The sequence below is a fragment of the Notolepis coatsorum genome (assembly GCF_963971535.1).
Source record: "Notolepis coatsorum genome assembly, chromosome: 17".
Taxonomy (NCBI): Eukaryota; Metazoa; Chordata; class Actinopteri; order Aulopiformes; family Paralepididae; genus Notolepis; species Notolepis coatsorum.
Genome location: NC_140181.1, coordinates 51,027,068 through 51,041,821, shown reverse-complemented (window position 1 = coordinate 51,041,821; position 14,754 = coordinate 51,027,068). Strand labels below are relative to the sequence as shown.

At 44.0% G+C, this 14,754-nt stretch overlaps 1 protein-coding gene across 1 annotated transcript in view; it reads left to right on the top strand.

Moving 5' to 3' along the window:
• Nucleotides 1-1,075, top strand: part of gabrd (gamma-aminobutyric acid type A receptor subunit delta) — a gene marked incomplete at both ends in the record, with an annotated part of 88,976 nt that extends 87,901 nt beyond the window's left edge. The window contains one exon of the mRNA XM_084333449.1: nucleotides 764-1,075. Within this exon, the coding sequence (XP_084189575.1) occupies nucleotides 764-1,075 (312 nt within the window). The remainder of the gene's footprint in view (nucleotides 1-763) is intronic.
• Between the last annotated feature and the right edge of the window lie 13,679 nt (nucleotides 1,076-14,754).

The window sequence follows — 14,754 nt, the reverse complement described above, 5'->3', positions numbered from 1 at the left end:
ACGCACAGCCACTTGGAAAAGTAACTGTAATCAGATTACTGGCTTGTAAAAAGTAACAAGTTAGATGACTATTTACTGAAAAAAGTAATCAGATTAGAGTTACTGGCATCACTGTGTGTGACAACGTCCCCCGTTCTCCCCTACCGAAAACCTGTACCGAACCGTGACTTCAAAACCGAGGTACATACCGTACCGTGGTTTTTGTGTACCGTTACACCCCTAACACATACATATTTAATAGGGTACTGTGCCCAATTTTTGAATTCATGTTATTCCTATGGTCTCTAAGACAATCCAAAAAAGAACATGGTAAATCTACTGGGTGGCCTAACATGAACATAAACAACTCTCTTCCAAAACCAAACACTAGAGTGCTAAATTTCAAATTAGCACAAAGTCTGACGCTGCTCCATAGACAATGAATTGAGAAAGATGGTAAAAGTGACACTGAGTGCACCCAGGGGAATGTTCTGTTTCATAACTGAGAACACTACTACAGAATATAGTTCATTTGGATATAAAATATCAATTACTGTAAGCCAAACAATCTGTGGGTCCACAAAATCAGTCTGTATCAGTGTGTAATGTATATGCAGCAGCTCCAGACGTTATACCTGATGGGGATAAAGTTTTACTTCTCTGGTTTCTGGCTTTTGGAGAGAGTAGGTCATGTCCACAAACATTGCTAGGTCATGGAAATAACATATTGGAATTCCTAATGTGGATGATGCTCCCCTTTTAATGTACACTCTCTCTTTTTCAGTCTATAGTGAAGAACGGCAAGCAGGCCATGGTCCTTTTCTCCCTCTCCGTCACCGGCATGAACCAGGGCGTCATGATATCCAACCGCAGTGGCCGCACGCCGGGGGCAGAGACCCCCGGGGACGGCGAGGAGATGGAGCCACGGCGGCGGAGGTCCCGTCTGACGGAGGAGAGCGAGGAGGAGAGGCGCTGCTGCTCCAAGTGCGTCTGCAAGCCCATCGACGCCGACACCATCGACATCTATGCCAGGGCGGTGTTCCCTTTCACCTTCGCCGTGGTGAACGTCATCTACTGGGTGGCCTACACCATGTGAGACAGACACCATGTGAGACGGGGGGGGGGGGGGGGGGGGGGGTGCACGTCATCTACTGTGTGGCCTACACCATGTGAGAAAGCAGGGGGGGTGCACGTCATCTACTGTGCGGCCTACACCATGTGAGACAGCAGGGGGGGTGCACGTCATCTACTGTGTGGCCTACACCATGTGAGACAGCAGGGGGGGGTGAACGTCAGCTACTGGGTGGCCTACACCATGTGAGACAGCAGGGGGGGTGCACATCATCTACTGTGTGGCCTACACCATGTGAGACAGCAGGGGGGGTGCACGTCATCTACTGTGTGGCCTATCCAGTGGTTCCCAAAGTGGGGGCGAGATGATAAAAAAATAAAAATAAAAATAAAAAGAGATTTAAAAAAATATATATAATAATAATATATATATATATTTTTTGCAGTCAGGCCACTGAACTTAGAAGCAGGCCAGGCCAGTGTTTCTAGTTGCAGAGATCACTGCAACTCACACAAGTTGGAGAACTATCTCTCTCGCTCACACACACACACACACACACACACACACACACACACACACACACACACACACACACACACACACACACACACACACACACACACACACACACACACACACACACACACACACACACACACACACACACACACACACACACACACACACACACACACACACACACACACACACACACACACACACAAAGGGAGCCGCATGTGATTTGTGGAGGTGGGACCCTTACAAAAAACTAAAAGTCCATCAAAATCAGTGTTGTTGCTAATCATTGACACATGCTAGCCTGTAATAATCCCCCCCAGAAAAATTTGATATATTGCAAATATATGCCATCACACACACTGGCATTTAAAGGGTTAGAATTAAAAATGAATTGGATATGTGGTGTTATGACCAGGGCTGGAGTTGAATAAAAGATTTATGAAAGAAAAAGTGGTAAATTATTTCAACATATAGTCATATTTTTATGGCGTTTTTGAAGAGGACAATTTAGTCCCTTATGGTAAGAGTGAAAATCCACCAAAATCAGTGTTGTTGCTAATCATACATAATGCTAGCCTGTTTTTTAACAATAATTTGTGATGCCATCGAGCCCAGCGCTCCACATTTGCTTTCAGTTTAGCTGGTCGTCCGTACTAATACACATTGGCCGTATTAGGGGGTGGGAAACTGATGGGTGGGGATCGGGCGTTGTGAACAGCGACTCCTACAGGTCGGTTGGTGCGCCTGCGCAGTAGAATCAGTGTGTCGGGGGCAGCGTGAGCCTCCCACGCGTTACTCCTCGCCACTGAGAGATCGAGCTGCGCAGGTGAAAAGATGCGACTGCTGTTACCTCAAGTACCGGAGGGGACTTGTGCTATGTATGACTTAGTCCACATTGCAGCCGGCTTGTGGGAGGCAAGAAACAGGGGAGGGTTGAATTGGATGATACGAAATTGGGATGGGAGAAAATATAGAAAATGGGAGAAAAAGTGGATAAAAAAAAAAGTGTAGTTAACTTACTAACACTTTAGCCACAATCCTGATATCTTGAAATACAGTCAGTTCAAGAAGTGGATTTTCATCAACATTCAAAAACGAGATATCTTTGGCCAGAAAGAGGCTCTCATATCCAATCCAAGAAGCTATTGAGAATTAATTGCCATCCCTATTTACAACTTCAATTGATTGAATTTAAATTGAATCGACTCCCAACTGGGACCCACAGGACAATCCCTAATTCAAAAGTATCACAAGTTACCGAGACCCAAATATGACTCATATCCCCTCCGCTCAAAAACTACAGATTATTATTAGTGCAGAACTTGTCACCAGAGAGCCTTCTTCACATTCTTCCCCTGGAGAGGGAGAGCTTCTCTGTACTTCCCTGAAATCTGAGTTGCATGTGTGATGTCACTAATAGGTTGAAACTATCATCCAATACGTGGTAACTTGACACTTTTAGCTTCAGCATAAACAGATATCTTGAAGAATATACACGGCCAACTTGGAATTCTTGGTAAATATCAACGGCTGCTTGTTGCCGATTTGCATATTCATAGGTCCTTGCATTCACAATGAGGGTAAAGGTATAGAGATGCTGCTAAGACATTTTCAGTAATTTAACAATTTGGTGGAAACATATTTATACAAATTATTATTCAATAGGAAAGGGTTTAAAATACATCTGGGGGGGATTCTTAAGTGATTTCTAGGTGTAAATTAAAACTTTTTAAATAAAATGTTCAACCCAGCATATCGCAATGTATAGATGTTGTGTACTGACGTACCACGCTGTTACGTGGTTACGTCATAGGAGCTGACGCTGTGCGTGCACTCCAGAATGCAGGCTGAGAGCAAGTCGAGTGCGGGAGCACTAGAACGGAGAATGCAAATAAAGACTATTGTTTAAAGGCCTCTACATGCTATAGCAACTTCAAAGCAACTTCAACACAACATCAGCGCGATTTCAGCGCGGTTGTTGTTTAGGGTCTTGTAGACTGTGTTGCGAGGATGCTGCGTACATGTCTCCAAAATCTAACCTAAACAACCGTTGCGTTGATATTGCGTAGCAGTGATTGGTTGGTTAGCGAATGGGGGCGGGGCTGTCATAGAATAATATTGGTCTCGCAGAGAATACCATCTGCCATTGTTGTAGCCAGCCAGCGTTGATGCTAAATAATTAGCGTCACATAGCTGGCCTTTTTCTGAAAACCCAAGCACATATTGTTCCATAGCATACGCCTTCAGTTGATCATGACAAATCCTCTCTTACCTTGACGATTAAAAAGCCTCCATAATTTAGTAAATAAAGCTGTAGCCAGCCAGCTAGCATTGGTGCTATTTAAAATGCTATCCACATTAGCTACATAGCTAACCAACTAAATACAATGGTATCCTGAGGTAACTTTAACGTTAAATACAACGTTTGCTAGTCGAAATGACTGGACACACACAGGGACAAGTTAAACATCAATCAATTAATTTATTCCAATAGGTAGTTTGAGCTGCATGTGAGCCGAGGTCCTCTCCATTGGAAACGAATGACGTTACGGTAACGTTAGCTCGAAAAGCACAGAAAGTTAAGCTGCTAGCAACAGACACTATAACACTTCCGGTCGGGGGATTTCAAAATAAAAGAGCGACGTCTAAAATCACCGGAAATACGTTTATTTTGTACATTATCTAACGTTAACACAAACCTAAACTAACTTTAGTTAAACTAACTTTGCGCGTCGATGTTGCAGAAGCATAAAGGCAGAGTGTCTAAAACACTGTTGCTTTGTCGATGTTGTGTTGCAGTTGCTTTGAAGTTTCTGTAGCATGCAGAGGCCTTCCAGAGCTATTTTGTATTTAGGAAATCCCTGAACATGATATTGCATTGGTTTGTGATATATTATTAGTTACTGGGTATTTCAAAGTACCTCATATTTGGTGCCATTTTAAAGCTAACAACTAGGGCTTTCCAATGATATAAAAATAAGTGTATGATTATCATCATAATTTTTATTATTATGGTTCATATGTAGTTGCACTTGAACTTGTTGAAATTAAACTTGGAAGATAAAAATGTATTAAATGAAACTTTCCTTGCTTAAATCAGATTTATGTATAATGAATGGAATGTAGACAATCTTGTTGGCAATATAGAACAGCTGACAGATTAGAAATAGCATATATTGTTCAAAAGTTATTAATTAATTAATGAAACTAGATTAGATAAAAAAATAATTAATACATTTTTTACATATTGTGATGGTAAATAAAACGTTCATGTGTGTGTTAAAATGTTTCTTCAAACTTACCCCATTATCTTCATAGAGCCTTGTCTTCCTTCTAGAACCTCTCCCTTCTAGAAGGATTTGTCCTGGGTACAGAATGACTGTGGTCTTCCTGGATCTCAGCCGGTGGTGTTAGCATCGGCGCTAGCATGGGAGCTAGTTCCAGCATCTAGACACTCCCGTCAATTCTAGGTTGATAAAATGAGATATGTTACATATAGGAATATGACCCACTAATGAATACACTAAATACAGCAATGTGGCTTATTTGAAAACACTGCATTTGCAAAATAAATACGACAACTGTGTTGCCGTTAGCCGTGCGTTAGCCTGCAGCTAGCGCTGATGTTACCCAACCCACAGGTACCTACCTACCTACCTACCTGGGGGAAAATTGCTACTCGCCCCGGTACATTTCAAAACAAGATTTTTTATGGAAAATATGACCAGAATCTCTGGAAAAACATCTCACAAACACTATAGACGGTCATAAAAGTTAACGAATGCTATATGAAGTCCAACAGATTAGTATAAACAGTACTTACACGGTCGTTTAGAAATCTACAGCAGAGCAGGTTTTCCCCCTAGGAATTCATTCTGCGACCGCTCGCTCTGGGGGAAAGTTTGGAAAAACTCTAGCTGCGGTCGACGGAGGTTTTTATAGACTTCCGGTCAGAGCTGCGGAGTGATACTTGCTGTGTGTGTGGGGGCCGGTGTTCCTAATATGGTCACAAAAAATGGTGTCCCTCCGCCAACAAATTAGAAAATAGTGCCGAAAAGAATAGACAGCGCGCTGTCTGTACGCTGGTGTGTTTTCAGACCTGGTAGAGTTTTAAATACTGAGTCGATTATTAAGTGAAGTACTACTTAATATCTAACAATGGCGACGAGGATGAACTCCGAAGTTGAATCTGCATAGAGTTATCACGTTGTTGAGACGAGAACATGGACAACTTGCCGAAGTTTGAATGCTACAATGAGCCAGCTACACTGGGACCAAGGTGGACCAGGTGGCTAATGGCGTTTGAGCTTTACGCTGACGGGAAAGGGATGATTCTGTCTATCGGTGTGGACGCCACAGTGAGACAGAGAAGAAGGGCTATGCTCTTACATCATGCAGGTACGGACGTACAAGATGTATTCTCTACACTGCCCGAGGACCGTCGGACTATGCTAAAGCTGTTAAGGCGCTAAATTACTACTTTGTGCCGCAGGTAAACACTGCGTTTGCGCGCCAAGCTTTCTACCAAGTATCACAGAAACCGGGTGAAACTGTACAGCAGTTTGTGACGAGGCTTCGTCAGGCTGCCAGAGACTGTGCGTTTGCTGCGGACATTAGCAATCAAATAAGAGATGCGGTGCTGAGCAGGTGCACGTCAGACTATGTACGGAGAAAGTTGCTGGAGGAACCACAACTTATGCTGCCGCGCGCTTTGGAAATAGCGTCGCAGTGTGAACGAGTGGAGCTGCAAATGGCGGCGATGAAGATGAGTGACGGCGCTGAGGGGAGAGAGACGGTGAACCGTGTCTTCAAGAAGGAGGGGCAATTCCAGAAGTGGAAACCATCGCCTCGTGGAGATCGTGGAGAAGGAAAAGAGAAATCCAAATCCGACAAAGTGTGCTACAGATGTGGACATGGGGATCATCTGGCCAATGATTCTGCATGCCCAGCAAAAGGACAAACATGCAGGAAGTGTAATGGAAAGGGCCATTATGCCAAAGTCTGTAAATCCAAAGTTAAAGAAAGACAGACTGTGAGATGTGTTGAAACTGAGGACCAGAACACTGGGAACAGAGACTATGCATTTGTGGTTGAGGATGATTCAAATACTGAGAGGGTCACGTTTGATGTTGGGGGAGTAGATCTACTTATGCTAATCGATTCAGGTGCATCAAGTAACATTGTAGATGAGAACACATGGGAAATGCTTAAGAGTAAAAATATTAAATGTGTTTCTACCAAGGCAGCTAACAAACTGCTGTATACATACTCTTCCAAGGTGCCTCTTCCAGTAATGGGTGTATTCAAATGTCATGTTAAGGTGGGAAAGTGTGACACTGAAGCAGAGTTCACTGTAGTATAGGGACGGGGGGAGCCACTGCTAGGCAGGAAGACTGCTATTGAGCTAGGTGTACTGAGGGTGGGCACAAACATAGCAGCAGTGACAGATGCTAAATCTGAAATACAGAGGCAGTATCCCAAACTGTTTAAAGGTGTTGGTAAACTAAACACAAAGCAAATCAGTTTGCATATTGATGAGAGTGTAACACCAGTGGCACAACCCCTGAGGAGGGTGCCATATCACCTAAGGGAAGCAGTAGAGAAGAAAGTGAATCAGCTGCTGGACATGGACATTATTGAGAAGGTTGAGGGACCTACACCGTGGGTGAACCCTGTTGTAGTTGCACCAAAAGCAAATGAGGATGACATCAGGATGTGTCTAGACATGAGAAGAGCTAATGCAGCTATTATCAGAGGGAGATATCCAATACCCACAGTGGATGAGCTCTTACAGGGAATGAACAGGTCTGTCATTTTCAGTAAACTAGATTTGAAATGGGGATACCACCAATTAGAGCTCACACCAGAGTCCAGAGGTATCACTACATTTGCAGTACACACAGGTACATACAGGTACAAGAGACTTATATTTGGAGTGTCATCAGCTAGTGACTCATGAAAAACGACTCCATGCAGTTCTGAAGAGATTAGAGGACTGTGGGCTGACTCTAAACAAAGAAAAGTGTCAGTTTAACATGGACAAGTTGATTTTCATGGGCATGTTACTCTCACAGAAGGGCATAGGCCCCACCACAGAAAGGGTGAGAGCAGTAGCAGAGGCACGAGAGCCTGAGAACGCCTCTGAGACCTGTAGTTTTCTGGGCCTAGCGGGGTATAGTAGCCGTTTTATACCACAGTTTGCTAGCATATCAGAGTCACTGCGGAGGCTGACCAAGAAAGACACAGCTTTCATATTCTGGCCAGAGCAAAAACAGGCATTTAGAACGCTGAAAGAAAAGCTAGCTGAGGCCGGCACTCTGGCATATTTTGACAAAGATGCTCCTACTAAAGTCATAGCAGACGCAGGACCAGTAGGAATAGGAGCAGTCTTAGTACAACAACAGCAGCAGGAAATGGTGCCCATATGTTATGTGAGCAGGAGCCTGACTGATTGTGAAACAAGATATTCACAAACTGAATGAGAAGCTCTCGCCTTAGTTTGGGCGTGCGAGAGGCTGCACCCATACATATATGGTAAAAAGTTTGACCTAGTAACAGACCACAAGGCTCTGGAGGCCATCTACAGTCCGACCTCTAAGCCATGTGCCCGTATTGAACGGTGGGTGCTGCGGCTCCAACCGTATGAGTTCAGAGTAATCCACATACCTGGAAAGGACAACATTGCAGATCCCCTGTCGCGACTGCTGGGAGAAAGCACGACAGACGGAAACCACAAGCACGGAGCGGAGGAATACGTGCGGTTTGTAGCCACACACGCTACGCCACAAGCACTGACTACCAGAGAGGTAGAGGAAGCCTCTGCAACCGATGAGGAACTCAGTGACCTGAGAAGTGCAATACAGAGTGGATGTTTTGACAAATGCCAAGTGTATGCACGCATTGCATATGAACTGTGTGTAATTGGTGTTGAGAGGGACACGCATTGTACTGCCACATGCACTCAGAGACAGAGCCCTGGAGTTGGCTCATGAGGGACACTTGGGGGTTGTAGGTACGAAGCAGCACCTCAGGAGTAAAGTGTGGTGGCCAGGTATAGATAAGGCAGCAGAGAAGATGTGAGGTCATGTCACGGATGCCAAATAGTGTCGAGGCCTGATGTGCCTGAACCTTTGAGACCTACAACACTTCCAGATGGGCCGTGGCAGGACTTAGCCACTGACCTACTTGGCCCATTACCGACAGGACACTCGATATTAGTTGTAATAGACTACTACAGCCGGTATTATGAGTACGATATCCTGCAGTCGACCACTGCTGAAAAGGTCATTAACAGCCTGGAGAATATCTTCAGCAGACATGGACTACCTATTTCCATACGGTCAGACTGTGGACCACAGTATATGTCTGCCCAGTTTCAAGCATTCTGCCAGGAGAACGGAATTGAGCATGTGAAAACCACACCCAAGTGGGCACAAGCCAATGGGGAGGTGGAGAGACAAAACGCTTCACTGATGAAGAGGATTCGCATCGCACAGTCTGAGGGGCTGGACTGGAAGAAGGAGCTACGCAAGTATGTGACCATCTACCGGTCTATTGATCACTCCACAACAGGGAAAAGTCCTGCAGAGCTCCTGTTCAAGAGAAAGATCAGAGGAAAGCTCCCGGACATCATGACACCACAAAGAGACCTGGAGGTCAGAGACACTGACGCAGAGAGAAAAGGAAAGTCAAAACTGTACACAGACAACAAGAACAGAGCAAAATACTCTGATGTGTCAGTGGGAGACCAAGTCTTACTCAAACAAGACAAAACAGACAAGTTTACAACAGCCTTTGACAAGACACCACACAAGGTTATCAATAAAGATGGGAACAATGTGGTTGTCCAATCACCAAGTGGAGCGACCTATTCCAGGAACACTACATTCGTCAAGAGATACTACACAGAGGATCCCGCTCCACAATCATCCAGCAAGACATGGACTGAGGGTGAGGAGAAAGAAAACACACCTGACACAGAGTCCGATGCAGAGACTCACACTAGGGTGTCCACACCCAAAGCCACACCGCCTATGGCTAGGTATGAGAGACCCCACAGGCAGACCAAAATGCCTCAGAGATTGATGGATTTTGTCATTAAGTAAAATGAGCCTGTCTGGCAAAAAAAAAGAAAAAAAAAAAAAGAGTGAGTGCCAGATATTGTTATGCATTATTATTCATGTTCAATGATGTTTACATGCATTTACTAATTTCAAGGTGGAGTTTTGTTCATGGTGAACCTTTGTTTATTTTTGATAACAGGTTTAACAGAATTGAAGTGTATTCTGTAAGTGAAAAAAAAAAGTTATTGAATTCACCGATATTTCTGTATGGTACCTTGGAGTTTATGTCCTAGTAAGGAGGGGATGTTGTGTACTGACGTACCACGCTGTTACGTGGTTACGTCATAGGAGCTGACGCTGTGCGTGCACTCCAGAGAATGCAGGCTGAGAGCAAGTCGAGTGCAGGAGCACTAGAACGGAGAATGCAAATAAAGACTATTGTTTAAATACTGAGTCGATTATTAAGTGAAGTACTACTTAATATCTAACAATAACTATTGATGATTCTCCTCTCGTTCTCTTCCCAAGGATTCATTTATTTCTTAGTTTAACTGGTGGTATGGTATGGCTTCTGCTATCATAAGGCTCATCTTCACAAGTAACTTTTAAATAAAACGTAAATTTTTCCGAGAACCAAGGTGTGTAGTGTGTGTATATATATATAATTAGAGCTCTAGTAGTATGAATACATTTTAATGCATTCTCGACTAATCGAAACCTCAGAATCGAAATTTGTATAGAATATGAAACCTGTGTATTGTTACATTTCCAGCGTAGGGTGTTTTCTCTCTCTCTCCTGTTGGTTCGTGTTTTTCTGCATGTCAGAAAAGCCGAGGGAACCACAGAGGGCTGTTATCAGGGTCAGGCAGCCTCAAAAGCAGAGCAGGGTCTGGGTGGGAAGAGGGCAGGGCCGGGGGACGCTCTTTTGAACGTGGTACACGCCAGGCCGGCTTCTCAAGCGGACAGATAACTTTGTTCTGGGCCAGAGGAGATGACATCATGACGGATGGCAATGAAGATGTGGGCCTGGGGGCAGGAAGCCTTATCTACCGGCCTTCACTTATAATGGCACAGAGTGGACAGACACCGGCACACACACTGCTTACCCTGCTACACACATGACACACACACACACGCTTACTCTGCTACACACATGACACACACATGCTTACCCTGCTACACACGTCACACACACACTGCTTACCCTGCTACACACATCACACAAATACACACACTGCTTACCCTGCTACACACATCACACACACATACACCGCTTACCAGGCCCGGACTGGCCATCGGGAGCACCGGGAGTTTTCCCGGTGGCCTGGCCTGCACAGATAAAAAAAAAAAAATTATATATAAAAAAGAAATTATAAAAAAATTATATATAAAAAAAAAAAAAAAAAAAAAAAAATTAATTTTTTTTTGCCAGGCGATTGTTTCTAGTTGTGGCGGCGGCGCGGCGCGATAGTTAGATAACCTAGATGGGTGGGGAACAACCAGGATTTCACTGTCTGCCACAGAGTTGGAGAACTATCTGACTCTCTCTCTCCCTCACGCGGATCACACACACATGGAGCCGTGCTGCCGCTTGTGATTGGTGGAGGCGGGACCAGGCGATACAACTGATTGACAGCGGAGGCGGCGAATGGAATGGCAGACGGCACTCAGATGCAGAATAACAGCCAGGCAATGAGCCAGGTAGTGAGGGACTCGGGAGAGATACAGTAGAGCGAAAGTCAATTAACGTTGATGTCAAGATGGACAGTGGAAGAAAGAGAAAGGGTGGAGGAGAGAGGGATAAAACAAAGAAAAAGAAAGGCCCTTACAGGAGAGAGTGGTTAACTGTATTATAATAGTAAATAGAAAAATATGTTGTGCTCTTGCTTTTTTCTTTTTGAAGGTGGAGAGAGTAGCATTGCTAGTGCCACAACAGTTTTATTTGAGGTCCATAACAGTACATTGTACTAAGCAATTGTTGGCTCATTAGTTTGTGATTCACATGCACTAAAATTCACCAGAATGCAGGAAATTAAGTCTTTGTAACAAAAAATGTCCTGGTGGGGGACCCCCAGACCCCCCGCTTAAAAAGTGGCCTGACTGGGGCTATATTTCGCGCTATATCTCCCGGTATGAATTATTTCCCCAGTCCGGCCCTGCCGCTTACCCTGCTACACATACACTCACACATGCTCAGTTGTACGCACACACACTTGATAGAACAATTTAATTGACCGTGTCTACACTCCAGTGGACCTACACAGTTCCCTCCACAAATAGTTGTTACACAAGATCACGTGTCACACACACACACATTTCTAGAGTGCTCACTTGCTCATCCAGTGGGGCCAACAGGTCCAGAAGAGAGACTGGGGGCAATATACCAAAATTGTACCGATACCAACATTCTGAATCTCTTACAGACCTAATTATTGCCAATATCGATATGTTAGGTAAACACATTCCCCCAGTGCATAGGCTGTTTCATTTTGTGCCCCTTCAATTGAACTGAATGTACGAGAACATTACAAACATGTTGACAAGAGGACCAACACCACGGATAATGTGGTATTGTGTGCGCTGGTGTTTGAAAAATGAACTATAGTTATTTATCTTTACCAAGGTAAATGTGTTAATAATATACCATGATATGGATTTCAGGTCACACCTCCCGGCCAATTCAATATGAAACACATGACTGATCTCGCCCCCCGCCTCCCTCTCTCCCTCTTCTTGCCTCACGCATGTCCTTGGGACGTATCAGACGTGTAGATGGTATGACATCTTATACTTGCGGTAACCAGTGGCGGCCGCTGGGTACTTCGCCACTAGGGGCGCTATACCAAATATTTTGTACAGTACAGTACTGTACCACGCAAGACTCATGGCAAGACGTGAGCGATTCGACTCACGCTCACGGCAATGAATCGGCTCTTATGAACGAGTCGCTCAGCTGTTACTACAACAACACACAACCAGTCAAATAAAGTATAGTCTAGACTCTAATTCACAACTTGAAACACAATATAAATAGAAAAGTTAGAAACAAAACTCGCCCGTCTCCAAACACAGGCAGATCTCTCCCTCTCTCCTTCTCTCTCTCACACACAGCGCGACGTGGAATCGATTCGTTACACAATCAGACCTATTATATACCAAGAATAACTTCAGTATGAGTACAGGGCTGTACACATATTTTGCATATTGTTAAACGAGCCAAGGCTAGCTATTAAACTATCGATATGAATCGAAAATCTGGGACCCTGATGTAAACAAGACAAACGTCTTTCTCTGGTCTGCATCCCCTTAACAATTGTGTGTATTGAGCCGTACTGTATTGTACCCATTCTGCAATCTGTTAATAAAGTTCTCATTCATTCATTCATTCAAACATAGACGATATTGAACAAGCCATAATCCACGTATTTTCAATCCGAGAGAGCTGCAGTAGTTAAATCAATGAGCCATCGACATAGTCAGTGTGGTAAGTAACGTTATTATTGCATCCAAGATTGATACACGGCTGGCTAGGCAGTTGGTAGTCATAGTCTTGTGTTATAAAATAAATAAACAATCAGCAATGTCTCGCTTCATGAATGGCCAGCACAGCAGTAGCCTAACAGTACTGCTCCTAAAAAAACTATTTACAAACGTTACCGTTAAGCACAGAGAGAGAGAGAGAGAGAGAGAGAGAGAGAGAGAGAGAGAGAGAGAGAGAGAGAGAGAGAGAGAGAGAGAGAGAGAGAGAGAGAGAGAGAGAGAGAGAGAGAGAGAGAGAGAGAGAGAGAGAGAGAGAGAGACTCACTGTTTAGTTGAAACGTCCAGGGCAGGAGAGCTTGATAAACGTGTATAATCCGCCATATAGCTTGTTAGCCAAGTGTTAGCTCAGCTGAGCTCGTCGACGTTAGCACAACACTCAACAAGTACATTCCTTTGTCCATTTCCGCTCGAACAGACTGCAAACTACCTGGCGTTCTATCGCCATGCTCTAAGACAAACTCTAACCTTAACCAACTTTGAAATAGTGCCTAAGCTTAACAGTCTAAAGAACTTGCAGTCACGGCACGGCACGCTCTAAGACAAACAGCTGCATGCATCTCACAACAACACAACTATCTCCACCGACCAACCTAGGACCAACCTAGGAACCAAGCTAGAAGCTAGAATTGGAACATTAGAAATTGGATTCGGCCAATCAGAGATCGTCTCTGTGAAATTCTGCCATGGAAAAAAATACTGGTGTCGGCCAATCAGAGAGCGTCTCCGCGAAATGCGGCTATGGAAAATCCTCACGGAAGTTCACGCTACTGGCTAGACCGCTTCAAATCGCGCTCGGATTCCAACATAATAGTCATATTTCAACGCACAACGCCGTATGCACTGATTGGCTGTGACGGAGACAGCGATCAAACTGTGACGCGCACTCAGAGCGCTATCGCGTATAGCCCCCGAGAAATACGAAAAAATAAAAAAAATAAAAAAAACGTGATGTCACTTCCTGCTCTGGAAAACGATGTTTTTTTAATTTAGATAATAACGTTATATTGTGCATTGGAAATACAAACATACTTAAAATGAGTAAATATTATTAATTTTAAACATGTTTATATTATTTATAGGGCTATAAAACACAAAAACGAAAAAGTTTTATTGTCTTCTTCTCTGATTTAACAGCAGCTGGCCAGCAGGTGGGTCGGCGCCCTAGCGCCCCTAGTGGTAGAGCCGCCACTGGCGGTAACCAATCTGTGATCCAGCAGATAACTGCTCAGGGTGAGATGAGGTGTTCTCAACTGGGAAACCATGGTTGCTTAATGAATATGGTGTATGAAAAACAACATTTTAGGTATTAGGATACAAAAAGAGGGTTTGTTTTAACAGGGTTTTGTGTCCTTTTCTCTTTCCCCAACATGAAAGCAGAAGAATAGCGTTTGTGCCATGTGACATCTTCTTTATGATAGCACTGTTTTAGATTGGCATGAACATTTGTTTTCTATAGCGACCCACTGTTCCAAAGAGCTGCTGCTGCCTGCTGTTGTCTGGCTCCCTCTGACTCATCTCCTAGTCACGTAGTGTCTGAGCTGAAAGCAGTCGATATGAAAATACACTATATTTATGGTGATA